This window comes from Tachysurus fulvidraco, chromosome 10 (assembly GCF_022655615.1).
Source record: "Tachysurus fulvidraco isolate hzauxx_2018 chromosome 10, HZAU_PFXX_2.0, whole genome shotgun sequence".
NCBI classification, from domain to species: Eukaryota; Metazoa; Chordata; class Actinopteri; order Siluriformes; family Bagridae; genus Tachysurus; species Tachysurus fulvidraco.
The window spans coordinates 3,735,236-3,762,844 of record NC_062527.1 but is presented as its reverse complement, the minus strand read 5'-3'; the positions used below and the strand labels follow the sequence as shown (position 1 = coordinate 3,762,844).

Below are 27,609 nucleotides of genomic sequence, written 5' to 3'. Positions count from 1 at the left end.
GTGTGCATGTCCTGCTAAGACAGACAGACAGACAGACAGATAGATAGATAGATAGATAGATAGATAGATAGATAGATAGATAGATAGATAGATAGATAGACAGATAGACAGATATATAGACAGACAGACAGACAGACAGATAGATAGATAGATAGATAGATAGATAGATAGATAGATAGACAGACAGATAGACAGATATATAGACAGACAGACAGACAGATAGACAGATAGATAGATAGATAGATAGATAGATAGATAGATAGATAGATAGATAGATAGATAGATAGACGAATAGGTAGATACACAGACAGACAGACAGACAGACAGATAGATAGACGAATAGGTAGATACACAGACAGACAGACAGACAGACAGATAGACAGACAGACAGACAGACGATAGATAGATAGATAGATAGATAGATAGATAGATAGATAGATAGATAGATAGATAGATAGATAGATAGATAGATAGACGAATAGGTAGATACACAGACAGACAGACAGACAGACAGACAGAAGACAGATAGATAGACAGACAGACAGACGATAGATAGATAGATAGATAGATAGATAGATAGATAGATAGATAGATAGATAGATAGATAGATAGATAGATAGATAGACTTGAGGATGAAGTTAGGGTCACGTGTCTGTTCTCGAGAGGCAGGATGTAAAGGCGCAGCAGCACGACCAGCTCAAACTAGATTTCCAAAACAAAGCGTAGCGGAGGAGGAGCTGCACTTTGCTAGGAAAGCAGCTTACACGCACACGCACACACACACGCACACTCACACACACACACACGCACACAAGCTCTCTGGTGTTGAAGGACCTCTCCCACAGCAACAAGGCAAGTAGCATTATTGTCTTATTATCATCACAACTATACATTTCTAACGTAGTGAAATCGGGACTTGTCTTTGTTAAATCTCACACTGATATAAAACGGCACCTTCTCTCACGCTGTCGTCCTCGAGCTCTAATTATCCACTGCATAATTTACATATTTAAATGTGAAGCTTTTACTAATGACTAACGGGCTAAAGACGGGAAATCTGATGGCACATTGCATAGCTATCCGAAATGTTTTGGTGTTACAGATTCATTTGTGTATACATCTTTAATCTCTGCTGACAGAAAACAATGAACTGAAATGTAGAACAACTGTAAGATCGTTGATTGGTCAATAATTAAGTGCATTAAACCTGACATTAACATCTCTGCTGCTCGATGCCACCATATATCCTTTTTGCTGGCTATAAAGAGAAACATGGCATCAGTGCCTGCTGTTTTTTTCACTGGCTGATGGAGACGTTGCCCTCAGGGTGCCAGTGCAGTTTGTGGTGCCAGCTTCACTGACCCACTTTTCAAACTCATTACAAACCAGTCTGCTTCCTCAGGCCTTTATTTCCCCCTGCAGCCATTAGCTATTACCAGTAAAAATGACTGAAGATGAATGAGAAGCCTCAGAGAACACACTCCACAATGAATCCAGTAAAGTTCTATCCACTTTATGGCCAAAAGTTCGTGGACACCTAACCATTACAGCCATAATGTTCCTTCCCAAATTTGGAAGCATGTGATTATATAAGATCTCTCTGTATGCTGTGACATTACAATTTCTCTTCACTGGATTGACGAGGCCCAAAACATGTTCCAGTATGTCAGTGCCTCTGTGCACAAAGTAAGGTCTATACAGTAGACCTACTGCGTATAACACGAGTGTCTTGGACGGAGCCCACACAGCAATGAAGTTTGGAGTTCATTATAACAGCGAACACTTTACAGGAGTTTCATCAAACCCATATGAGTCTGATGGTCTGGTGTCGACAAACCTTTGTCCATAAAATGTACCTTTAGTCCATGCAGATAGTGGAGCCAGATTGGGCAGTTTCCCAGTTTTGAAATATAATTTAAATAATGGAAATTATAACACTAGAGATGGAGGACTTACTTTGGATATAATTGAGTTACAATTCAAGCAGGTTTTCAACATTGATGGGACTGGAAACAATCAAATCCAATCTGGCAACCTGTGAATCCCAAAGCCTCAGGCCCGCACTTCTCCACAGGCGGCTAGCGTCCCGTCGCTCCTCCACAGAGCTGTTTTTGTCTTCTGATGCAAATAAGCTTACATTCAGTGAGTTTGCCGAGAGACACTGCATGGGATCTGTGCTCTGGCTCTTTTGGGGGAAAAAAGAAGACGGGAAGAAAAACAGGCAAGAGCTGCTTTTGTTTTCGAGGCACTGAATCGGCCTGCACTCTCTCGATCCGGCACGGAGGCCTTTAAGAGCGCCCCTCTGTTCCCACAAAAAGCCCCCTACGTTTATGAAGCCGGGGGAAAGTGCCAGTGAAAGAAGACTGCATTAATGGAGGGATGGGGTAATGAAAAGGACAAGTGATGTGTTTGTGCTTTCCGGGAGGAGAGAGGAGAAAAATATAGAAAGGCACTTAAATGGACTCATGCACAGTGGAGTCTTAGTATGATGTTATTAGCTATTGGGGCTCGAATGCTTTGTGAAAAAGAAACATTCTCCATGAGGTCTATTTACTGCCATGGTTTGCTTGAATTCCCTTATTTTGCTTGCTTTTTCATGTTTAACATGAAAGACCCCCTGTATTTCTCCAATGATGGATGTGTACATTAAGGGTGTTTTTATTTTCATGCCAAGTGGCTGGTGCTTTATGGACCATGTTTAGATTAGTGCTTTATTAGCTGTGTGGTCATAATTAGTCTCCTTAAAGGAAAGACGAGGAAAGATAAATCACCCAAACACATTTCATCAGACGTTTCACATTTCATTATCTTTAAATGAGAACTTTTTCTTTTAAATGACTAAGCTGAGTGCCGTATAAAGCCAAGGGCTGTTAAAAACAACCTCCCTTAGGCACCTAAAGTACAGCAGAGCAAAGTCGGGCTTAGAAACTCTAATAACCTGTAAAAACATCACAACACAAATAGTACTATTATCTACCAGCAGAGATATGCGTTCCATTTCTTTCTCTAAGTTTGATAAGTTACAAAATGCATAGATTCATATATTGATCACATATAGTGAAGGTCTGATCTTTACTCCCTGTTACCCAGAAATACGTCAAAAACATCATTTGCGATTTGCATGACACGAAATGCACATTTCAAGTAATCACATCTCCTTCAACTTTGCATCTTTTCATTCACACAGGAAAGAACTGAAGCACGAATAACTGTGAATAGCTAAATAATGATAATGATGCAGATATTAATGATGGTTGTTAATGGAGGATCACACGAAATGTTCCACTAGCCTCATCATTTTGTTAGGCTCTGCAGGTCTGAACAACATTTCCTCCTTTTTTGGGTCATATAAAATGGAAAGAATGTCACAGAGGAATATTAAATCAGTATTGGACTCTTTAATCTAGGCGGTTTTGGTCTTGAATTACTTTTAATATAAAGCAGATGTTGTTGGCAACCGTTGAAGCTCTATTGAGATCGCCCGCTCAGGGCGGCTTGGCACTAAACGAACTGGAACTGACTGTCAGTGTCTTTCATCGATCAAATATTTGTGGTCTTAATTATTGTTTTATGCCTTTATTCCGGTTTTAGAAATAGAAACTAAATATTCACTGAGCCGAAAGTTACTGTACTGTTAAATATTTATAGGCCGATAATTAGAATGTCAGCCTTTGAGACACGTGTTATCTTATCCTGGCTACAATACATTCATTACTAACACTTTCACTGCAGTACTAATAAAACTCAAAATCATCTGTTATTAAAAGAAAATCTTTTATTCAGGATTAGCATTCCTGCGTGAATGAAATGGATCAGAAGGCAGGAAACGATAGCTGAAAGACCAGCAGTTTCTATTATTTACAATCATATAATTCAGTAATAAAATAATAAGCATACAGACTCGCCATACTTAACACACCTAACATACTTTATATAATGTGCGAAGAGCTTCAAGTGTTAGAAATGCCAGGATCGAAGGTATTCGTGCTTCCACCCGTCTCTATTCCCAGCTTTAGACTTCTGACCTGCTGTCTGAGTCTCAGTAGAGCATGACGAGTGTGAATGCTGACACAAAGACAGCACGGCAATAAAAAGAAATGTTGCTCATCCAGTCCAAAGAGCAGCTCCAAGTGCTTGGAGGAAAGTTCTAACTCTATACACAAGCTACCAGATGACTGCGATTGATTCTGGAGCGAGAAACACTGTATTTCCCCAGAGAGCAAGACAACAACAAACAGAATATTTTTTTCTTAAAACAACTTATAGAAATGATCCTTTTTATGAGAAAATAGCTGATTGTCAGAGCTGGTAGTTATCATGAGGTGGTTATCGTTTGTCTGGTCTGTTCGTAACTGCTTCATCATGGTTACTGACTATAGAACTTCAACAGATATCTGTTCACATTGTTGTGTAAACACTGAAGGTTACATAATTCTGGGTCATGGAACAGTCGATAATTGAATTTTATTTAAAAAAAACACATGACACAGCCACATAGATGCACATAGCAAATAAATATGCAGCAAAGCTCAATTTTGCTTAATGATGAGTAATTCTGATTGAATAAAATGGAGAAAACCTCAAAAGTTTGTCTATTGTAAGAGTAGATATATGTAAGAGTAGATATATGTAAGAGTAGATATATGTAAGAGTAGATATATGTAAGAGTAGATATATAAGATAGAAGTCATTTTTATCATTATAGTGAAACTTTAAAACAGATGTCTCAAGTCAATAAACTCCACATCTAAAGCTTCCCAAAACAAAACTGCCCAGAGTGACAAAATGGCGGCTGTTTATACTTACGTCCAGCGATTTCTTACTGATAAAGCACAGAAACTTTGTCTTAAACACCGGAGTTCAAATCCCCCATGTGGAATGGAAATGGACTTATCAGACATTTTCCATCAGTATAAACAAATGAATTCATTTATCGCTGCAGGACTGATATAAAATGTTGGCTTTCAGTGTTTTTATTTTTATTTTTTTATTCAAATTCAAAATTCAATTTATTTGTTTAGTGATTTAAACAATTCCCATTGTCTCAAAGCAGCTGTACAGGAGTATAGAAACAGGAGAGAGAGAGAAAAAGAAATAAATATATAATAATAGTAATAATAATAATAATAATAATAATAATAATAATAATAAAAGAAAAAATAAGAATAAATCTACATAAATAAACATAATTAATTTAATTATATATATAAATTTAAAATATTCTATATTTATCCCTATCCCTCTTTCCTCTCTTGGATGACCTTACACAGAATTTAAGTGGATGAAGTTGAACACCTTCAAGTTTTAGAGGCTTATGAACAAGCACGTCATCTCGGAGCAGCAGTGGGTTTGATATCACCATTTACTTTGAGGATAGAAACATGTGTGTGAAAGTATATTGTCCCTAAAAGCTAGATAACAACAGACAAATAAAAAGCAACAGATTTCTAAAGTGTCTAACTTTCATATGTGCCTTTAGTCGCCACTGTAGTCACAGTTTGTCTGTATGACAAACACAATTCTGAAATGTTAATAAATGGATTTTTTTCCCCCAACAGTTTTACATTATTTTGGTTACCATAACCAACCCACATGTAACTGCATTGATTTGTTATTCTGGAGATTTGCTTATGAGTAAAATCTATTCGACAATGGTGCTTTTCATCATGAGGCACTTGCTGTTTTTGGGGATGAGAGACAGAACTGTGAGAAGTGTGTCTCGCATCAAAATCATCAATGTGCTATTTGATTTGTGCAACTGAACAAACCTCGAAAACACTTCAACCTCTTCCACAAAGTACAAGCATGTTTACTTTAACCTGTCTGCCTTCGCTGTCTGTAGGATGAGGGGTATATTCTCAGTAACGATCATGCTGCTTGTGGCTTTGGCCATTGCCGTGGAAGCCGGGAAGACAAAAGGTGAGCTCCTTTTTAAAGGTGTAGTTTAAACACTGTCGCTTTTTGACATTAATGCCAGCTCTACATGCATGATTTATGATAATGGATATGCTGTAATATTTGAGAATGATATTTCCACAGAGAAAGGGAAGGAGGTGAAAGCAGAAGGTGACTGCTTTGACTGGGTATATGGGAGATGTGTGCCCAACAGCGGCGACTGCGGCATGGGTGTTCGGGAGGGCACCTGCAATGAGCAGACCAAGAAATACAAGTGTAAAGTGCCATGCAACTGGAAGAAGGACTTTGGAGGTAAAGGAAGTGTTTAAAACTCAGAACTCTTAAAAAAAAAAGTTAAGGTTAAGTGGTTAAGGTGTTGGACTGCTGATTAGAAGGTTGTGAATTTGAATCCCAGGTCCCCTAAGCTGCCACTGCTGAGCCCTTGTTCAAGGCCCTTAACCTTCAAATGCTCAGTTGTATAAAATGAGGAAAAATGTGTACGTTGCTTTGGATAATAGAGTCTGCCAAATGCAGAGTCATTAGAGTCATCCTCTCAGGGTTTCTTCTCATATCATCTCAGGGAGATTTTCCATGCCACCGTTGCCTCAGGCTTCATCACTAAAATAAACAGCAACTTAATTTTAAACTTTTAGATTTTTATTACATTTCTAGACTTCTGTAAAGCTGCTTTGAGACAATGTTCATTGTTATAAGTGCTATACATATAAACTGAACAGTTTTTTATCAGCATGCAGCATGTAAAGGTTCCACTAAAGATATTTGTGTTGCCCTTTAGCTGATTGCAAGTACAAGTTTGGTCGCTGGGGAGAGTGTGAGGCAGGCACTCGAAGCAGGTCTGGAATACTGAGGAAAGCACTGTTCCATGCTGACTGCCTGGAGACCATTAAGGTGAACAAACCTTGCACTCCAAAAACACCCAAACCCAAGGGCGGGGAGAAGAAGGCAAAGAAAGGGAAGGAGAATTAAGTAATCCAGCGTGTCCCCTCTTTCCACACCCTCTAAATGGAATGGCGCTTAATCTGCAATGAGGGAAAAAAACTATTGTAACCCCTATATCTATATTTGATTCTGTCTTTTGTTGGTACAATTGTGATCCTTTCCTTTGTCCTATTTTTAAATGATTTCTGTAGGAAACCGATAACTGTAATTTACTTTTCCATTTATATATAGCAAACAAAGCAAAGCATTATTTACTAAAGATGCATGTCAGTATGGACTTTTTTTTTGGCCCTTGAAAATTTGACCTAAATACTGCAACAGTAGAGAAATGATTTAACACACAATGACCAACTGGATCCATATTTGTATATGTCAAATAAAATAAAACCCTCCGATTTTTAGTCCACTTGCAATGATAGACGAGATGCGTCTCTATGCTTATAAATGTTTCTAGATTTGTAATCAGTGTACAATCAGCATCACTAACGGATAATTCTTCAGGTGTGTGAATAAATGAGAAAAAGGTTTTTTTTCCAATGACATTCTCTTTTTGCATTTTTACCCCCCACAAATACCTACAGGCTGAAGAGTTATCTTATTATTTGTACACAGAATAAGTATTTAAACTAATCAATCAGTCAGTTGTGTATGTGTTTTTTATATATCTTTCACAAACTACAGATGAACAGGAATGTCTGGCTCTGGCATTATCGATGTCACACGTCGTGTATTTCATTTGGGGTCAACAGTCAGACGTTGGTCCTGTGAGGTCTGTTCAGTGTCCCCTTTTGATCAAACCCGAGATATTAGGAAGGTTTTGCAGTTTATAAGCTCAGCGTTCGCTTACTGGTGATTGGTCATCGTACAAGTAGACAGCCGACTCAAACCACAAACCCAAATAAGAATGGTCATCTTATGTAAGCAACACGGTCTTATGTGATAAAGCAGAAAAATGGTATTTTGAACTTAAATCTATAAGGCAATGTACAGTTTAGTTAAAACATTACCTTTTAGTATGGTTAAGCATTTGAATGCCGCTTCCGAGCACACACTAGTATTTCATTTTGAAAGGTCAAACAGGTTTGGAGACACATGGAGAAGGATCTTTTGAATATATTTCAACAAGAACATTTCAAGTCCATTTTTCTGCTTAGGTTTGCACATGTGGACCTTTTTAATTCAGACCGCAGATTTTCCACAGGATTCAAATCCAGAGGCTGAGATGGCCATTTGCAAGACTGCTGTTTTGACCAAGTTTGGGGTTATTCTTAATCTAATGAACCTCCTGGAAGAAGCAACCAGGTTGTGGCAAAAATACTGTGGTACGTTGCAGAATTCATGAAAATAAATCTCCGCAAAAGCCTACCAGCTACAAAACATCCACCAGACTGTTTTACAGTGAATATCAGGCGCTTTTCTTTGTGTGCAATCCTCATTTTTAACCCAACATTCAGATGGTGCTCATGACTTTGTTCCAACCTTCGAGTCCTCCAGTTTGATGCTTTTGCAATGTTCTGGTGCAGGAAGTGTTTCTTTCGTACAACCTTTCCAAACAAACTTCTAATTACTGAGGTGTCATCGTATAGTTAAGAATAAGATGTGACATCTCTCTGACTGTATAAAATAAACTGCGGTTCTGAAACTGTCATCTTTGGATTCTTCTTCGCTGATCTCACCATCCTCCTCAGCGTGGGTGGGTGCAGTACGCTATTATGGGAACGGTTTTTGTTAGATAACAGTCAGTGTTTCTCCTCTTGTCTGTGTGGAGAATGTTAATTTGTGTTCTAATAAATATATTTTATGTTCATTATAAATTAAAAAATGATAGAAATTATTTATATTACATCTGGTTCTTCCGGTTGCTGGTACAAGACAGAGTTTCAAGAAAAATGGGTCTGTAGGTGACTGTTGTCTTTATCAGAAGTTAATAGGTGCTTCCTTTTAAATCATATGATGATATACACTGCAAAGCTAAAGATAAAATCGTTTCACCCAACCTCACGAGTTCTCCCAAACAACCCCACTGCTGCGATGCTCCCTCCACCACCTTCCTGAAGCTGCCTGCATCACATTCACAACACTCATGCTTGACTGTGAAGGCATCGTACCCTGAAGTGCACCACACTTCCTCTGATCTTCTAGCGCTACTCGACCGGTCCCACCATCTCTCAGTGTACAAGGAGGTACACATCAAGACTCGTCTATTCTGTTGCCTAGGTGGTCGAACCAAGTCATTGGCTGTATTCAGACTTCTACCTCTGCATGAAGGTCATAAATTAGTCATTTGCTATCATTTGTTGTCCTGAGCATTTTTTTAATACCATATATCCCTATCAGGGTTTAGACTCATAGTACTCTTACTTCCTGACCAATAGAACCAGTACAAGTACATACGTATTAAAAGACTTTCTGCATGATGGCCTTGAGGGTGAAATCACACACTAAAATCTAATGAAAAGCTGTCGCTGAAGATTGGAGCTTATTATAAAAGTGATGAGTGTGTGATGGTCACTTTCGGTCAGTGTATCATGACGACGTTGTTGTTATTATGGCAAGGCTGAAGGTAGAGCTTAAAATGATTCAGTATCGATTTAGTGCATTCATCAATTCCATGCATATTCATAGAATTGTTCAGATTCTGCAGTGATTTCTATGCAGTATTTCCTCAGCCTCGGTTTGCGTTAGTCTCGCACTTTGTCCCACAAGCTTCCTATCTGACTGCATGCTTGCCTGCGCATGACTGGAAAAACCTTACGCTTGCAAAGGACCGCAGACTCAACCGGATATTTTGCAAGCCTTCTTACATTTACATTTAAACGATGCTGACTTGATGAACCAGAACATGCGTGTTGACAGAAATGTTCAATAATCTCAACAAGATCCACGTTTTCCATATTCCCATTTTTATTAAATCTCTTTTAACCATCGAAACACTGGATCTTTGGCGTCCAACAGCACTTTGTTCAACAAACACCTAACCCCTATTTTAGCTAAAGACTTGACTTCACAATTCTTTACTTAATAAAAGATGCTTCTCACATAAATGGATAAGGGGACATTTACATCCTGCTTTTCCCATAACCTTTGATTTCTTCAGCACTGACCCAGCAGTGAGATCACTAAAACTGGCACAGAGTCGCTAATGTATGTCTGTCATGTTACACCATGTTTTGCATCGCTGGAATCTTCTTTTAACGCCGTATGCCTCGTTTGACCGAAGCATCTTAACATAATCTAAAATGCTAATAAAAAACTAGAGAGAGATGTGTTTCTCAGACATGTACTGCATTTCCTGATGTGGGCAAAAATGCAATGGAAAGTTTAAAAACAAAAAACACAAGAAACAACAAAAAAAAAAGAAAAAGAAAAAGAAAGCTTACAAAAAGATTTGATCTATGAGCAGATTTATCAGACCAACAAACACACAGTATACAGTGACATCAAATAAAAGCAGATGTTATCTCCCTTATTACACTTCTGCCCCCTTTTCCACAAATTGCCCTATTTAAATTCTTTAATCAGTAACAGTGTTTTGGGGAAACTAAAATACATTAGAATTCGATCAGTGTCTTCAATGACTAGACAGGGCTAAGCATATAAAGTGTAAAATAATAATAAAACAAAAATACATAAACAGCACCAGAGGCAAAACTTTAATTAATATTTTAAACAGCAGCAATCAAAACCACTCCAAGCACGAAATGGATAAAGACGTGTGTCTATTATTTTGTCGCTCTTCTCACTCACTCACTCGCTCACTTTGTTCTATGTGAAAAGCAGTCCAACATTGACTGAGTCTCGAATATCAAGACGTAGTAGAGAAATGAGAAGGTGGGGTGCTTCAGCAGTTGTTATGACGTCAAAAACTAGGGATAAATATTACACGGCTAAAAGCAAGGCTATTACGGGGCACGTATTGACCCAAACTGTTAAAAGCCATTTAGACGCCAAATAAAAATAAACTAGGATGTTCTGTGCTTCATGATTTTGTCTCGAGCACTGAGAACCCACGTAGTAACTTCTGTTACACCCAAAAGAGGTCGAGCTCGACGCCTGCACAGAGATGACTAGGAAGTATTCCGAGCTTCAGAAGCTCCGATACAAACAGGACAAAGTTATCTACCTAAAAACAAGCAAATTTTGCTTTCAAGTCATTTTCTTGATTGGAAATGCTACACTTACCTGTGATACAACCTCATGCACAGTAGTACATGCATGCGCAAGCACATGCCCTCTGTTCAGTGATTAAGCAACGTATGTGTTTCAATGCAGGTCAAGTTCAATTTGCTGGTTCAAGGCCTTTTTTTTCTTCTTCTTCTTTTATTTTTTTTACAACAACTGGCCAGCTCCTTAGAGATATTCTGCTTTATGTAATTCAAGTATCATTCTTTACCCAGGCTTGTTTTGGGAGATATGTTTGGACAGTCATTCCCCACATAGAAAACCTGGAGAGAAACCAGGGTGTTTAGTGCAATCAGACTCTAGATGCCACTGTAGGTGGCACGAGCATGCTCTGACTGGTGGCATCAAAACGAACCGTTAGCATCCTAGGCTGAACACAGGTACAAGCACAAGCATCATGTATCAGCTCGACTCAAGTAAAACCTATACAGATAGTGATTATTGATGTTGGATGGTGATAGCTTTGTTTTTTGGCCCTTCTTGATGGCGTAAAATAAATTTCTGACTCACATTAACTCTGACGCTTTTTTCAGGTAACAAATAAAATATATTTGCCAATAAGGAAACTTAAAAGCCACCATAAAACATTTTGAAAGAACACCTGGGTTACTTTACACACACCCTTTTTCCATATTAGTTGAAACTATTGAGCATTTGGGTGGATTATACTGCTGTGATTATAATCTCTTCTGCAAACAAAAACAAACAGTGAATAATGTTATTAGAGGATTAATAGACGTCAGTGTCCTTTCAACGTTTCTCCAGTTCCTCAGATTAAATTGAAATCGTTAGAAATTAATGCATGACCCGTGGGCCCTGGAGAGCAAGCATGTTTTCTGCAGCCATGCCTGGAACTTGACCGTTGACTGATGGCTCCTGAAGGAGCAGTAAACCGAACTGCATTAATTCTGTACCCAAGTACAAGAATGACTCAAGTAGAAGCCCTTTCTGGAGATGGAATGCTCAAAAGTCTGAGACACGTTTCAAAATAAGCAAAACTATAACTGAAGTGCAAGGACCAAGTGCAACGATGGCTATCCATGAAGACATTCACCCTTAAATATTTGTAGATAGGCTGCTCTCTCCTCAGAAGAGAGACAGAGTGGAAATTTGGCACTCTTACTTCTGCAAATAAGGCCAAAGCAGAAGGAGGCAAAACACAGGCACACAAGTTCACCTCAGGGGTTCGTTCTGTCGGGTTTTGAGAGAGAACCATTCACGTCTTGCCAAATCCAAATCAGCCTGCTTCAGCAACATCTGTGCAGGACGATGGCAGGAAGCACTATCTGCTGTACGGGTCATCGGGGTAATTTCTGCTGCTACTCTCATTGTTGTTGCTGTTGTTGTTACTGATGTTAGCCAAGTACCCACTCCTAGAAGGTGGATGAGGTTCTTCATTCTGACTGTCCTCCATCGTGTCCTCCATGGCCGGAGCCTGGAACACTACTGCACTAGGGCCAGAAGAGGGAAGAGCAGGCCTAGAGGGAATTTCTGATAGAAGAGTGCCACCATGGGACTCAAGAGGTGCAGGATTGTCAGAGGGGAGCGGGTTTGGTCTTGTGTTGAGGCTGTTTTCCCCTGAAGGTGCTGGATTACTCGTCTGTGCTGCTCCTGCTGGTGTCTGAGAGCCACGGTGAATACGGTGACTCACCACTATGTTGTTGCCGAAGCCTCCCATAGAGGCCATGGTGGTGCTGCGCTCTCTCTGGACCACAGCCGTCATCCCACCTTCAGCCATCAGACGCCGGATCCGGGAAAGAGCATCTTCACCTGGACCAGGATCCACCTGGGACTCTCCTGAGATTGCAAAAGAAAAAAAAAAGGTTTACTCAATTTGTTCAATAAGCTAGTTAAATATTATCCATAAAGCTAGTAATATACTAGTCTAGGCAAAGTCTAAAAAAAAAAGCTTTATGTCTATTAAAAGTGTTTATATATATAAATAAATAAAAGTTTCATAGTCTGAATTAGATCAAAAGTGCAGAAAATAACTAGCCAAAATACTCAGTCATACATTACGTATGTCTTTGCGCACTATGCGGTTTCGAATGGGGTGTGTGTCTCTGGGATTGACCTGGCTAGGAATAATAATAAAGATATAAATGGGTCAATGCTGTTGGTGGAAAATTGGTACCAGGTTAAAACACGACAATGCCACAGCCACCCAAGGCCTGGAGCTTTCTGGCTGGGAGAGATGGTTTATTCTGCCTCTCTGAAGATCAGTGTGATGCTAAGAAATTGTGGACATCATGTATGCATATGATGACAGTTTGAGCTTTGCTCAGAGGGCTCAGACATGCAACATGAGCGGCAGTTTAAGCAGGTGTGTTAGACTTATAGCCATCAAATGATGGGGAGAGATGCCTTGTGGGTGACCAACTCGAGGATAAAAACAGGAAACATAAAAAAAAAAAAAAAGATGTATATAGAGATAGAAGTACCGTAGTTGGTGTTCAGTGAGTCAGTGTGGGTGCTGGGATTGTGAGAAGCAGCTCCTTGAGCCACTGTGTCTGGTGGCTCACTGTGTGGGCGTGTCTCAGTACTGGCAGTCTGCACTTCACTGGTCTCTGCCACTACAAAATAAAGACATTACATCAAAGCCTAACACAGTCATTAATTCCTAGGTACAAGTTGTCCGAAAATGTTTCCAGAAAAATGTAAAAGTTATTTTAAGCCCGAACAACTTTATTAGACCGTAAAACATTATGAGATCTTGTTAAACATTACAAAAAGCAACACTGCATGTGTTCCAATAGGATAAGGGGAGTGATCAACCAGGACATGAAATAAGCAAACATTCATGCAATGAAATTATAAACTAAGAGTAGAGGCAAGAAATGGACTGTAGTGGATTGTGTGCATGTTATTTACACTGTGGCGGTGCGTGTATGGTCTGAAATGCACTTGTCGAGGGCAGCTCTCTCTCTGTCTGTGTCTCTGCGTTCTGCAGACGGACCACGGGTGTCTGCGTGCCCTGGGAGGTCACTGAGGGGGCGGGCTGACGGGGTTGCAGGCCAATAGCACTCATTAATCCCATGTCTCTGTCCAATCGCCAGCCAGACCTGCTTGTCCTTTATCAGAGAGTGAAAATGATTATAATCACAAGAACACAAAATACACAAAATCTTGAAATATTTCATGCCACATCAGAAGTTAGAAGGTTAGAGGGCTTTCTAATCCTGACCGTTCCACTCCGCGTGTCCGACTGCTACTGCTGGCAGTGAACAGAGGATCTGAGCTCTGATCGGTGCTGCTGTCTCCCTCATTACGGTAATCACTGAAAACACAAGACAACATTGACTGTGATGAACTTAAAAGGCAAATTTTATACATTACATTGTATAACCAATTCGTCAACAATTCACTCCTAGCAAAAGACAGGAGTCAACCATCATGCCCTGAACTGATGTATGTTGGCTTTCAGGCTTGTTCTAAATAAAGCAACACTGATGTCAGCCTACAGCATGGAATCAAAGGAGCTTTTTTCTGTAAGTGTATTAACAGTGAATTTCTGGAAAGCACTGAGCTCCAATAGGTTTTCAGGGTAGAGACAATTTGCCTGTAACCTTTTTAAAAAGCAATCACTGGCCAGTCTTTTTTCCAGACAGCGTCCTTAGTTTCCGGCCCATAATCAACCTAATAATTGACTGCAGCAGACAGCAGAGAAGCAGCTAGAAGATTATGCCTTTCTCTCCACTGAAGTCTAAGTATAAGCCAGAAAGTCTTCCAGAGCATCTTACACAGGTCTGCAGATGACCAGGTCTCCTTTGCTGGTCCCGTAGGCCAGACCCATGCCAGGTTCAGGAAGCCAGCGTGCAGAGTTAATGCTCACATGTCTACGCTGGTCTGGAGCCATAGGGTACACCACATTATACACCATCTACAAAACACAGAGCCATTAGAGTTCAAACGCAGCATGTACAAATAAAGATTTACATTAGAAACACGTTGCCCAGCTCTAGCATAAACACCATCACTCACCCTAATGGAAGTTTCTCCTCCATGAGGCTGCTGCAGACGGAACACTTGCGCCACCATGTGGTCAGTGGTAGGATGGAGCAGGATTCTGCGTGATGCCAGGCCCACCATCACATAGCAACCCATCGGAGACAAGCTCACAGAGATGGCATTGGGACCTGAGTAGATCACAACGAACCAATCAGACAGATCCAAAAAATTCTTTCATGATGAAGTCTCATCAGTGAAAACTGTCACCAAAAAGACCTGGCTACAATGTTCAGGGGTACGTGACCCTTACCGAATCGCTTTGTATAGAGCATCTCTCCCAGGTTGTGAGGTGCAAGAGAGTAGACAGCAAGGATGCCCTCATCTGGAAAGCCCCGCTGGCTGCTGGGTATAAAAACAGCCAGGAGCTGCCCGTCTGCTGATATATCGCAGCTAGCATCATTATATATTTTGCAGTGTGGAACCAGGACGTTCACAGAAGCTACGGAGGTCAGGGTACAAACGGAAAATAGTCAGACAGAACAGCTACAGTGTTGTTTTGACAACATGATAAACACACCCTCTCAATTTCACACCTTGAGCTTACTGTCCGAATGTAATGAGATTATGAAAAACAATGACATTCTGTTGCTGGTGTCAGTTCGGCATATACACACCGGTTAAACTTTTGTTTTACTTGTAGAAAATTACCATTGCTGATCTCAGGCAGGTCGAACTTGGTGAAATCCCACCACTGCAGTCTGTAGGTGGTGTTGGCGATGTTACTGGCAACTGCAGACTGCCCATCACCAATTGAAGCTCCTGGAAATAAACAAATTAGAGCTGTGTTTAAAACAAATAATTCTTTTTTTAAGCAATATTTGTCATGTCTTGTAATAAAGCACCTCATGTACAAAATACATACCTGCTAATACTCTGTTAATGGAGGAGTGGGTTGCCAGGCCCGACTGACCTCTCTCGTGGAAAATACCAGCATAAGGAAGATATTCAGGCAACAGGAACCTTCTTTTAATTGGAAAACAAACAAACAAAAAGAGTAAACCATTTTACAGAATACTTTACAAAAAAAATAAGTATTTGTACAGCAAGAACATGCAGCCATATTTTCCGTTGCATCTTGAAACAGATAAAACACAAACAATATATTTAAGGCTGCTGAAGTAAGCCAAAGAAATCCGACATGGTACATGTTCACTCACCGTGGCACAAAGCGACCAAGCGAGGGCGCAGACATCCGTGCATTGCGAGGCATTCGGTGTCTTGTCCGCTCTCCAGGCTCCCTGTGATTAGAGATATAATGTAAGTAAACGTATAACACGTATATTATTATGCACCATGCTGAAGCACAGAATCAACAAGCATTCAGATTGTCTGAATATTGTCTGCACTTACAGTATTTACATACAGTATCGACGTATTGACACTGGCGCTGTTTTATGTTTAATGTCTTTTTTGTATTTTGTGTATTGTCTTGTAACCTTTTGTCCTGCTCTGTCTTGTCTGTCTTGTCTTGCACTGTTTGCACCAGGTTGCACAGTTGCACTTTATGTGGCTAAGACTACCTACTAAGTCCTTAGCCCTGTCTTTGTTTTGTGTAGCACCACAATCCTGCAGAAACATTGTCTCATTTCACTGTGTACTGCAACAGCTATATATGGTTGAAATGACAATAAAAGCTTCTTGACTTGACTTGAGATCTATACCTAGATTTGGTAAATAGTCTGAAACCAACCACATCTACTTTCTGTGTGTAAAAAGACAAAGGTGATATGAGCGGACCTTTTCTCATACAAACATTCTGCCAACAGTCACATTTTTTCACTTATTTGTGATGCAAATAAGGACACCGGCTTCAGCTTTGAGATTAAAGGTGGAGTCTCCGGTGTTTGAAAGCCAATGTTGGCATTTCTCAAACAACGGAGATCTCACCTTTAAAATGCTACCTTTACTTTTCTACCCTACACACAGGGGTCCTTCAGAGTTTCCCATGTACAGATTGTGGCCAGGTCCACTTCAGAACTGGGCCACAACAGAACACCTACTCTATGTCCTCGTAGTCGGCATCACTGCCCTCTGCTGGTGTGGAGGAAGGATTGCCCGCCTGGTTATCAGAGGATGTGGATAGGGTGCGCAGGCGGTTCTGTAAGGAACGCTGACGAATACTTTCTCTCCTAGACAGATACTGAATCATCCTCTGGGCATAATACGCAGCTGGAGACAACCTGCAGAACACAAAGGCTCCATGTAAACTGGAAAAGTAGCTCAAATTTAGTCGAAGGAATTTTAATACACCTTTACATACCTGGCAGGGTCTGGGTAAATAGGATGATCACGGGAACCGGACATGTCATACCGGGAGAAAGGAAAGAGCGATGACTCCAAAAGCCTCCTGAAAATAAAGATAGTCTGGTCTTGATCATCCTTTGCACACATCCTCTGTACACATCCCTGATTATTCAAATTTGTAACACATTTATTTAAATTTAAAACTTTCTTCCTTAAATTGTCCATTATAATTTTTTTTTTTTTTTTTACCAGAATTTATACATTTACAGAATTTTTGGCAGACGCCCTTATCCAGGGCAACTTACACTTCTCATTTATACAAACAGAGCAATTGAGGGTTAAGGGCCTTGCTCAAGGGCCCAGCTGTGGCAGCTTGGTGGTCTTAGGAATCGAACTCTCAACCTTCCATTCAGTAGTCCAAAACACTAACCACCGATATAATACACATAATGAGTGCTATATAGTTCTAACACTTAATGAGTTTAACATTTCCTACTGTTATATATTTTTCCCAATTAAATCTATTATTTTGCTTTAATCATTTATGCATGTATTTTTCTGAAATTGCACAAAATTTGTCAGGTTATTAAAGACATCAGCATGAAAGCAACTCATAACATCTAGCAGAAAATTGGTGGAAGATACAACTGGTGGAATGCACAGAACCTTCTGAGGGAGTCCTCATCAGTATTGTCCACATCCGGGTTTAAGGCTTCTTGTGCTGCTTCAGTGGAGGGGTTGGCTGTGGCCTGCTGATACACTCTCTCCCATTGTCCTGTGTCTTGATTATATACCAGGCCCATAGGCTGTTGGCTCTGCATTGGCTGCTGCCCCTCTTCTGTAGTATGAGATTCTTCTCTCGAACTCTGTGCAGGTACCTCAAAGGCAGGTACGGGCATCTGCCAGTGGGGCCCTTCCTGAGCTGAGGCAGAAGAAGCTTGGCTTGAACGCTCCCAACGTTGGGTCTCATGGTTGAAAGTGAGGAGGTTGTGGCATGAGCGGCAGCAGTTAGGGTGGTTGTGCTGTAGGTTGGAACTGCTGGTGCCATCCCCAGCGTATGCTGAGTTCCGATGTGAAGGCCCTGCTCTCTCTGAGTCTACATTGCTGGATAGCAGGTCCTGCATGGGCCCCTGAGTGCCTGATTCCCGACTAGAACCTGCTCTCTCCAGATCCTGCATGCGCTCGTATTCCATGAAGTAGCGGCTCAGGTTGCACTGGAGTACGTTGCGGATGGAGGCTGGGTTGTTCTGTTGGGAGCCGTCATAAAAGGGGTGATGGCCGCTACTGGTTCCGTCGCTGGCTCTGCCCTGTCTGGGGTCAGTGCCAGATAGTCCCAGGCCACGACCCTCTGTGGCCGACGTATAGATGGGTGAAGAGGAGGAAGAGCTATCAGGGTACCTATGCATGGAGTGCAGACCCACGGAAGAGGAGCTGGTCCTGGGAGGGGGTACAATCCCCCTTCCCACAATACTCACTGCTGCCTCGCCCAGCGTAGGCCCAGAACTGGTGCCTAGCAAACTACTGGACCAGTCAGTCCCTGGCAACCGAGCTGAGGGCTCTTGAGTGCTGCCCATAGCCAAACTAGTTCTGAGAGATGACAGCGCTCTGTGCAGAGAGCTACCTGGAGCACCGCTATGCACGCTGCTAAAAGCAGAGGGCCTGTCTGAGGAAGGACGTGATTGGTTTGGAGGCTGTGGGTGTGGATAAGAGTGAGAATGGGTAGAGTCTGTTGTCTGCAGAGTTGAAGGATTCTGAGTGTTTCGAGATGTGGCAGCACAGCGACTGCACAGGCAACCAAGCCCCAGGTGCTGAGTGCAGGTCTGCTGAGGAGGCCGATCTGCTAGGTCACTCCGCCCGGGATACTGAAACAGAGGCATGCTAGGAGGTTGTTCACGGGGTTCTGTTCCTCCAGAGGAGCGAGACGACAATATGTGCAGGAAGTTGTGCAAAATTGGAGTGCGGCGAACAGGAGGGGAACGGAGCACAGAACGCTGGCGGAACAGGGCCATTTCCATGCTGTCCATGGGAACATCAGAGTCTTCATCATTCTACAAAAAAAGTTTAAAGGACATTTAGAGAACATGAGGACTGCACTGAGCAGGAAAGAAATATAGTACATGATTAAGCCCATTTGACACCAGAGGTTATGTAAAAACAAAAGAAAGAAAATACAGATAATTTTTTTGTATTGTTAGTTGAAAACCACACTTTTATGGAAGAAACAGAACTCAAACAATTATGCTTGGAATTTTTTTGTCTCTTCCCGAAACACGACATGACGGTTAAAAACATTTTAAAATGAAAAAGGTTTGCACCTGTTGGTTGGTTGGGTTCACAATAGCTGTCAACAGATTGTGGCCAAGAGGGTCAAACCTTACAAGCCTGTAAGGAGATTTGAATGTGTACAAATTATTAACAAAGGACAAGTTCTATCTGAAGACCTACATTAAGTAACCCAAAGTACAATATCCTACCTGACACGCTCTGTCTCACTGCCAGTCTTGACCACAGCGAAGGGCTCTGGCCGACTCCAGTCCCAGAAGTGCAGCTCGTTATTGGTGGCAATAAGCAGCAGTTGGGCTGTGGGGTGGAAGGCCAGGGATGCAATGGCTATGTTCCCTTCTGTGAACCAGCTCTCACTACCACCCTACATCACAAAAAACAGCACGTTAACACCAAAAACGACTGCAATAAACACCAACATACTCCTGTGTCACTAACTACAATTTTTGTATCACACACACATACAAAATGTACATTTAAATTACTTTTTCTAGCAAAAACAAAACAAAAGAAATCCAAGCCAATTAAAGTTTCAAAATATTAGTTTAAGGCATCCCCAAACATAGGTACATACATGTAGGTCCCAGATTCGCACTTCCCCATCAAGGCACCCTGAAGCCACCAAGCCTGGAATTGTTGGATGGAAAGTCAAACACCATGGGGTACGACGGTGACCCACCAGAGAGTGCAGGCACTTTCCTGTTTTCACGTCCGTGATGTAAATGTTATGATTGACATGGGTGGAAGCCATGAGATTCCTAAAACAAGAAAGGAATGACATTATGTTAGGTATTTAATAATGTATGCTAATCATCATGCAATACCAATATTAGTACCCATGGCTTGATAACTCATTACTATCTACCTGTCTGGGCTGAAAGCAAGCAAGAAAGTTGAGCGAGGATTATCAGGGAGTTCCACTTTCTGTTGGAAACACAGTAAAAAAAATCAGCTCAAACCAGTATGCAGTATTGTTTTGGCTGTGCAAAAAATCATTTCCCCTCTTTTTTTTTTTTAAATTAAGTTTACATTTATTGACAGCAACTCTACAGCAGCCTGAGATCAACAGACTGAAAGGTGCGACTGAACACAATACCTGACTCTGCAGTTTCATCCAGCGTGTCCTGTCCTCCACAAGCTGCTGCAGGAGCCGCTCGGATCCTAACATCCGAGCTCCGCGCTCTCGTCCAGACAGGACCAACACTGCATTCCGGTTCTGCACAGCCATCTTTCTGTTTCGTGCGCTCTCTCTATAGCAGACTGAGTCCGGCTCGGCCTTTCCTCATGCAGGGATTAATTATTATTCAGCAGCATGTAGGCCACGCATACTAGGAAAAATTCATTCTTTTAACATAGACAATCCACATGCACACGGCACATAAACTAATTATAAAAAAAAAAAAGTCAAGAGGAATAAATGACATCCTGCCCTGACATCCTTGATGGTATTTAACGGTAACACTTGAATGTTTTATAAATACACGTGTATTAAAAATGTGATTCATATAAAACCTTCAAATAACTGTTCAATAACATTTTAATGTCAGGAATGTTCAGTACTAGCCATCTTGTTTCATTTCCTACTGTAACCTCACAGACATGCTTTTTTCCTTTCACAAAAGCAAACGTTCAATAAAGAGGCACAACATTCCCAAATACACTTATACTGTATGGACAACACCATGGAACCCATATTAGGGCCTTACCGCTGCCACAAAAATGTGTTTACATTTATTTAAAAAAAAAGAAAAAAAAAGTGCCCAAACCTGTTCCAGCATGACAGTGCCAAGGTGAGTCAGGGTTTGTGTAGACAAACTCAAGTATCTTGCACTGAGCCCTGACTCAACCCCACTGAACCGGAAAACTGAATGAACCCCAGACCTCCTCACTCTCACGATACCAGTGTCTGATCTCACTAACGCTCCTGTTAACTGAATGACTACAAATCCATACAGTCACGCTCCAACATCTACTGGAAAGCCTTCTCAGAAGAGTCGAGCTTATTACAGCAGATACAAAATGAGATGTTCAGCAACCATATACAGACCAACTGTATGCATACTTATGTCCATTTAATGTATGTTACTTGTTTCACTTAATAACTAATCATCTACAACAAAAGTCTTAATGGTCAGCCAAGATTAAGAACGGTTATGATGCCCAAATTCATGCTAATTCACTGGAGGATACTGATGAATGAATAATGTGGCAAAACAGGGGCCCGGTGTTATTCCAGAATATCCCATCAAACCACTTCTGCCTGCTCTCATTTTATGCCTGTACAGTATACAGAGATGATTATATACATTTATATGTATATACACATATATCTGAAGCTTTATGTCTAGAATGAGATGATTAAACTCACCACACAGACCAGCTAGAAACTGCGTCAAATCTTTTCAGATTCTAAACGTTCTCACACTGCCGACTGCTATAAGGGTTGAACCACCCCGGCTGTTTGTTATCGTTATTGTAAAAAAAAAAAAAAAAATATATATATATATATATATATATATACATACAATAATATATAACACACTCGGCTCCTGTCAGAGTCCTAGCTAACAATAAGTTGATAAGTCGCCCAAATATAGTAACTGCTCGACGGCTAGCTAGCAAGATGAGCTATGAGCTAGCTAGCAACAATCAAGCTACAAGCGCAGACACTATTTTATTTGAGTTCAAATAAACATTCAAACACAATAACATATTTAGTTTTGTATTGAAGTGTAAACAAAATACACACCTGGTAAATATAAACCTGTTTTCTTGTCGTTCTAGTGAAAAGTGTCATCGAAGGCGTAGCTACAAACTCGCTAGCTAGCCTGCTAGCTAACACAGACGAGCTTGTTTGCTATCAGAAACCAACCACAACCTGGCAATTACGTTTTAAACAAATAACGACGATGTCATATAACATCCCACGGGTCACAGTCGTGTCCTTTGAACGTAATCAGACCATTTTGAATAACTTCAACATTTTTATACGATTCGAAGAAAAAATAATAAATAAAATAAAACGTAGGTTTACTAGCTTATGGGCTTGTGGACGTCTTGATTGACGTAGCCAGGCATTTTAGTCGAGCTAAGATGCTACATAGTTACACTAGTCCGGCTAATAGAAAACAGAGCGCGTGGATTCAACAATGGACAAAAAAAAAATGGACAGAAATAATTACATTTTTTAATTCGTTGTAAAAAAATGTCCAGGATAAATGTTTCCTATGGGGAGTGATGAGTCGAAAGCAAATACTTTTTTATATACAGTATAACTCATTTAAAGGTGCAAGAGTTAATAGTGAAAAAATATTAATTTGATTTAATTTCATTCATTCATTATTTTATTTAATATTATTAATAGTAAGAAAAAACTTAAAAAAAACTTTAAACAAAAATATATGTGTATATATGTGTGTATATATATATATATATATATATATATATATATATATATATATATATATATATATATATATATAGACAGATTATTTTACTAAGTAAAACACTTGTTCTAATGAAGTGGTTTAAGTTGTTTTTACTATTAATAATATTAAATAAAATATTAAATGAAAATAATATTAAAATATTAAAATAAAACATACACACACACACACATTATATATATATATATATATATATATATATATATATATATATATATATATATATATATATATATATATATATATATATGCCTCCTGTCAGCTATTTTATAGACACACCCACAACATCTATCCACAAGCTCATTAATCATGAGGAGAATAATGAGCAGTATCAGTAAGAGTTGTCATTTGTTTTTCATGCACTTGAATATCAGGTTATATGACACTGGTTGCTAATGATATCTCCAGTTAGTAGTTAGCATGCTAACTCTATTTGAACCACCATATGTTTTGAGGGCAGAGCTTTAGAGCATACAGGGTTTGGGCAAGAAAGAAAAACTAAAATAACAAATAAAAACATGGATAATACTTCAATATGGATAGAGAAGTCTACTCTAAATCAAAGAGTTGAAATATCAAGTTGAGCCGGTGTTTTCTTTGGCTTTTACTGGTATTAGAATGACAAGTTCCAGCCTTCCAGTTAGGCCATATGCAACTTATGGATTTTAATACTTACATGTTTTGCAGAGTTAAAACTTCTTCTGGGTAATGTTTGTTTTTCTTCCATTCATTGCACATTACAGTGGTTCATTGTCTCATTCGCTTCCTATTTATGCTAATTAAAAGGTCTTATTGAACCTATTATAAACAGTTCTGCATATATGGATTCACCAGCATTCATTTATTCATTCAACCATCCATCCATCTTCAGTAACTTCTTCACCTGGGCAGGCTCACAGTACATCCGTCTCAACATTTGTCTCAAGCCAAGAGTACACACTGTATGGGACACCCTTCTATCAACGTATTAGTATTTATGTGTCAGAATGATTAAAATAGCTGTTAGATGACTGACAAAAATGTACATTTATGTCTAAATACATTTATTTTAACTTTAAAGCTGCTTGCATTAAAAAAAACCTAATACATCTGTACTCAGAAAGGTCTTTTACACGAGCTGCAGAACAATATTCAAACTTCAATATACTGTATATGTTTATACATACGAAGAAAGCTCACCTTCACTGTCATTTTTACGACTAAAAGAAATAAATTATTGTAAGGTTGTAAGTTTCATAACTTACTTTTAAACTATAAATAAAACATATAGGTTATACAGTTTGAAATTATTGCACAATTTAAAAAGCCTTGTCTTCATGAAGCGATCCAATGTACTGTTAGTCATTTCTTATTTTTTTCTAGTACATTTCCTAGTATTGTACATCACCAATTATAATATTTGCTTCTGACAATAACAAACAATATTTGAATAAATCACAATAGGCAATGTTGAATTTGCTTGTCTTAAAGTGCATGTAAACATCTGCATTGTTACCACTGTATTGGAAGTATGAAAGAAAATTGCTGCTAAAATGTTTTTTTCTAACTTCACAATGTGTGAATGTATGTTTGAGAGGAACATAGCTTAACTACTGGATAACTGTCAGTGAAAATGTGTAAATCCTTCATTTTCATCAGTATACACTGCTTTAATGATTCAGTCTTATCAGCAATTTCTTTCCACTAAAAGACTTTTTGGCCCATCTCTAGTTGTGCTTGGCCCGACCCCCTTTCAGGTAGCTTTTCCAGCGTTTTGCGTACTCTCTAAAAATGGGACTACTGTCTATAGACGACAGCAGCTGCAGCTGGTTTATGTGAGTGGTGTGGTAGTCCCAACGTGCCAGATTTGGTGCCACACCCAACGTGAAATGCCTCAGGTCATAGACAGTTCCAGAACCTGTATCAAACAGTGGTAGCATGGCTTTCAGGGACTCTAATCCTCGGCTAAACAGTACACCTGCCTCTCGGCCCAGTTTGTCCCCTGCTATTTCAGCCACATCGTACAGTCCGATCAGCGAGTATATGAAGCCGTTGAGCACGAAGGAGCTGGGTGTTGTGGGATACTCTTCATACCAGTCGTACTTGTTCATGAACAAAGCTTTCACACCATGTTGCTCTGACATGCGCTTGAAAGGTGCAGTGGCACGCACTGCAGCGCTGAGGTATACAAGGTCATGTGTGACGAGGTATGCCCTCACAAGTGTGGACATGGCCTGTCCCTGGGCCATGGCAGAGTACCAGCCAGACTCCAGTGTCCTAAATCCTTCCCCTAACTTATGGGCCACTCTGATGGGCCAACCACCACGTTCATCCTGGGTGCGCAGGAGCCAATCACTAGCAGCAAAGAAGGCAGCCATGTGAGCTGTGGAGGAAATGGTGATGTTACTGATAAAACCTGAGCCACGCAGTACCATCTGGACTACGCGTCTTGGTACGATCCGAGTTGCCTTCACAATTTTGGTGTTAGACAAACCCACTCCCTTACGCAGATCAGTCACCAAGTCCCGGGTCAGGGTACTCCAGGCTGCCTGTGGACCAATGCCATAGATGATCTCCCTATCCTTGAAGGAAATGAGAAGGGAACTAGTGATGTAGTGAATGATATATGGAGGTCCCTTTTCTGTTGTCTCCAACACTACTGACACGCTACCATTTGAAGTGAACTTCACATCAGCAGACAAGACAAAATCCTTTGAGTTATCCAGAAGCAGAGATATACCCTCTGAATTATCTACACAAAATAAAAGAGACATATACATACAGTTAAAATATACCAGTTAAAATTATATTATGTTCCAAAATAGCATCCAACAGTAATCCTTTTTATATTTTGATGGTTCATCAATAAAGAATTTACCTGCTGTGGTGAACTGGTAAATGGCAGCTGTGTGACTTGGGTCATGGACCTTGGCAAATGAGCAACCTTTAGTGACTGTCCAGGGATTGGGACTCCCTTCTCTCTCATCCATAAACCCATATGTCTTTATGCTAGGTGGCTTTTCTGTAAGATTCTTACTGTAGTGACTTAGTGCATACTGAGCTATCTGGATTGGGTAAAAGTAGCCCTGGGAACCCCACTGTGTGGAAATAGGCACACCTGAAAGAAGCAAAAAACAACAACAACAACAACAACAACAACAAAAAAACAGTTAGAACGTGTACTGGGTTCAGGTCAAGTGAAATATCATTAGCTGTTTAGATTAACCCCTGTCACTGCTAGTTGTTTATATATTTCTCTTAGTAATGAATTATGAAGGTTGTAAAGTTTCTTTTTGGTATATTATAGTACATTACCCAGTAATGTCATAGCCTTCAAGCGCTCACATACCTTCCACTCCACTGATGCACTTCACACGGTCTCTCACCTCCACATTGTAGACTTCAAATGACATAAAGACTCCATCAGGATGATAGGGTTCTCTCTGGGCATACACACGTGAGTAGCTGTGCGAGAACTCAAAGCGCTCTGTACCATCATACTGTACCAGGCGTCCATACACATTAAAGTATTTCTCCACCCAGCTGAAGGGAAGGTACACCTCATTGCCCTCTCGGCGCCCTTTGATCGTCACGTCCTCGTTAATGAGGCAGTCAATCTGCTCATACTGCACCTCTCTGGCAACCAGGGGCACTTCAGGGAGCTGTCCGTGGTCCTCTTCTTGCTCTGTAGTGGGTGCAGGCTCAGGTTGGGGCCTGGTCGGTGGATGCACAGCCACATCTCGGGAGCACTTGCTCCATAACACAATTGTAACGAGAGTAAACACTGCACAGAGAACTATCAGCGTTTTGTGGTTGACTCTTGCCACCAGGCAGCGCATCCTCGCTTTAGAGCCATGCACAGGTGTGGGATGAGACAGGAAGAAACATCTAACAAGATATGGAGCTGTCTCACTGATGCCTTTAGGGTCTGGAGCTGGATGCGTAAAATTTTCATTAGTGATCATATGACAGGTCCAACAAAGGATAGAAGTAAAAATATTGTTTAATATGTTTATTATTTAGCATATTCTCAGAATTATAACCATACAGGGGCAGTGAAGCCGACAGCCTTTACAGCATACACGCACATTATACCATGACAATTAACTTTTGACAGGCACCGTTATATTAATGCTGAGGCTGGAGCTGTAAGGGTTCGAGCTATTTTGAGCGCAATACAAAGCGTTTATATAAATCAATATAAATAACAATATAAACAATGTACAATATGAATTCAGAGGGAAAAAACAACTAATACCTACCTGCGTATGTAATTTCAATCGAAATAGATCCAAAAACAAACTAGAAGAGAAAAAAATCCCACAAATTTTTAAAATCTAAAGCTATTTTTCAAGAAACCGGGAAAAATCTATACGCGCAAACAATGTCCTGTAGCTGCGCCACAGTACACAAGAGTGACACCGCGGTCAGCCAATAAAAACGCAAGTGACAATCACACCAGCCAATCAGACAAACTAACCGTGGAGCTGAGCTTATAACGGCATTACCATGAATAACAAGCTTGAAATAGTGCTTTATGTCACTAACGTGCTACTTCTCTATTATTTATTTGAATAATGAGTTAATTAAAAAACAACAACAATAATACTTG

At 40.2% G+C, this 27,609-nt stretch overlaps 3 protein-coding genes across 4 annotated transcripts; 1 reads left to right on the top strand and 2 right to left on the bottom strand.

The window, feature by feature from the left end:
- The first annotated feature begins 701 nt into the window (after positions 1-701).
- On the top strand, positions 702-7,392 carry mdkb (midkine b). The gene is made up of 4 exons (XM_027163843.2): positions 702-852; positions 5,843-5,919; positions 6,040-6,207; positions 6,692-7,392. The coding sequence occupies exons 2-4, from the start codon at positions 5,844-5,846 to the stop codon at positions 6,880-6,882; spliced, it is 435 nt and encodes a 144-aa protein (XP_027019644.1). The 5' UTR covers positions 702-852; position 5,843; the 3' UTR covers positions 6,883-7,392.
- A 2,345-nt stretch (positions 7,393-9,737) lies between these two features.
- On the bottom strand, positions 9,738-22,664 carry ambra1b (autophagy/beclin-1 regulator 1b). 2 transcript variants are annotated; one of them, XM_027163842.2, is made up of 19 exons: positions 22,322-22,664; positions 20,669-20,900; positions 20,438-20,496; positions 20,147-20,330; positions 19,764-19,936; positions 19,605-19,671; positions 17,956-19,337; positions 17,306-17,392; positions 17,046-17,225; positions 16,203-16,283; positions 15,908-16,008; positions 15,694-15,804; positions 15,296-15,484; positions 15,019-15,173; positions 14,778-14,917; positions 14,222-14,314; positions 13,909-14,108; positions 13,479-13,610; positions 9,738-12,834 (listed from the first exon to the last, which is right to left on the bottom strand). In XM_027163842.2, the coding sequence occupies exons 2-19, from the start codon at positions 20,798-20,800 to the stop codon at positions 12,320-12,322; spliced, it is 3,981 nt and encodes a 1,326-aa protein (XP_027019643.2). In that variant the 5' UTR covers positions 20,801-20,900; positions 22,322-22,664; the 3' UTR covers positions 9,738-12,319. The 2 variants fall into 2 exon arrangements, with proteins under 2 accessions (XP_027019643.2, XP_047675267.1); XM_047819311.1 differs by having other exon boundaries at positions 20,669-20,848.
- Positions 22,665-23,297: 633 nt separating this feature from the next.
- On the bottom strand, positions 23,298-27,543 carry glcea (glucuronic acid epimerase a). The gene is made up of 4 exons (XM_027163796.2): positions 27,260-27,543; positions 26,347-26,931; positions 25,876-26,115; positions 23,298-25,749 (listed from the first exon to the last, which is right to left on the bottom strand). The coding sequence occupies exons 2-4, from the start codon at positions 26,834-26,836 to the stop codon at positions 24,725-24,727; spliced, it is 1,755 nt and encodes a 584-aa protein (XP_027019597.2). The 5' UTR covers positions 26,837-26,931; positions 27,260-27,543; the 3' UTR covers positions 23,298-24,724.
- Positions 27,544-27,609: the final 66 nt, after the last annotated feature.

Bases quoted from the DNA above. Each gene is read 5' to 3' on its own strand.
- ambra1b (XM_047819311.1), bottom strand. From the start codon at position 22,369: ATGACACTTTTCACTAGAACGACAAGAAAACAGGTTTATATTTACCAG. The intron at 19,672-19,763 runs GTAGGATATTGT...ATCTCCTTACAG, and splicing joins AGTGAGACAGAGCGTGTCAG to GCTTGTAAGGTTTGACCCTC. The intron at 14,109-14,221 runs GTCAGGATTAGA...TCTCTGATAAAG, and splicing joins CGGACACGCGGAGTGGAACG to GACAAGCAGGTCTGGCTGGC.
- mdkb (XM_027163843.2), top strand. From the start codon at position 5,844: ATGAGGGGTATATTCTCAGTAACGATCATGCTGCTTGTGGCTTTGGCC. The intron at 5,920-6,039 runs GTGAGCTCCTTT...ATATTTCCACAG, and splicing joins GGAAGCCGGGAAGACAAAAG to AGAAAGGGAAGGAGGTGAAA. The intron at 6,208-6,691 runs GTAAAGGAAGTG...GTTGCCCTTTAG, and splicing joins CTGGAAGAAGGACTTTGGAG to CTGATTGCAAGTACAAGTTT.
- glcea (XM_027163796.2), bottom strand. From the start codon at position 26,836: ATGCGCTGCCTGGTGGCAAGAGTCAACCACAAAACGCTGATAGTTCTC. The intron at 26,116-26,346 runs GTATGTGAGCGC...TGCTTCTTTCAG, and splicing joins GTGCATCAGTGGAGTGGAAG to GTGTGCCTATTTCCACACAG. The intron at 25,750-25,875 runs GTAAATTCTTTA...TATTTTGTGTAG, and splicing joins TTACCAGTTCACCACAGCAG to ATAATTCAGAGGGTATATCT.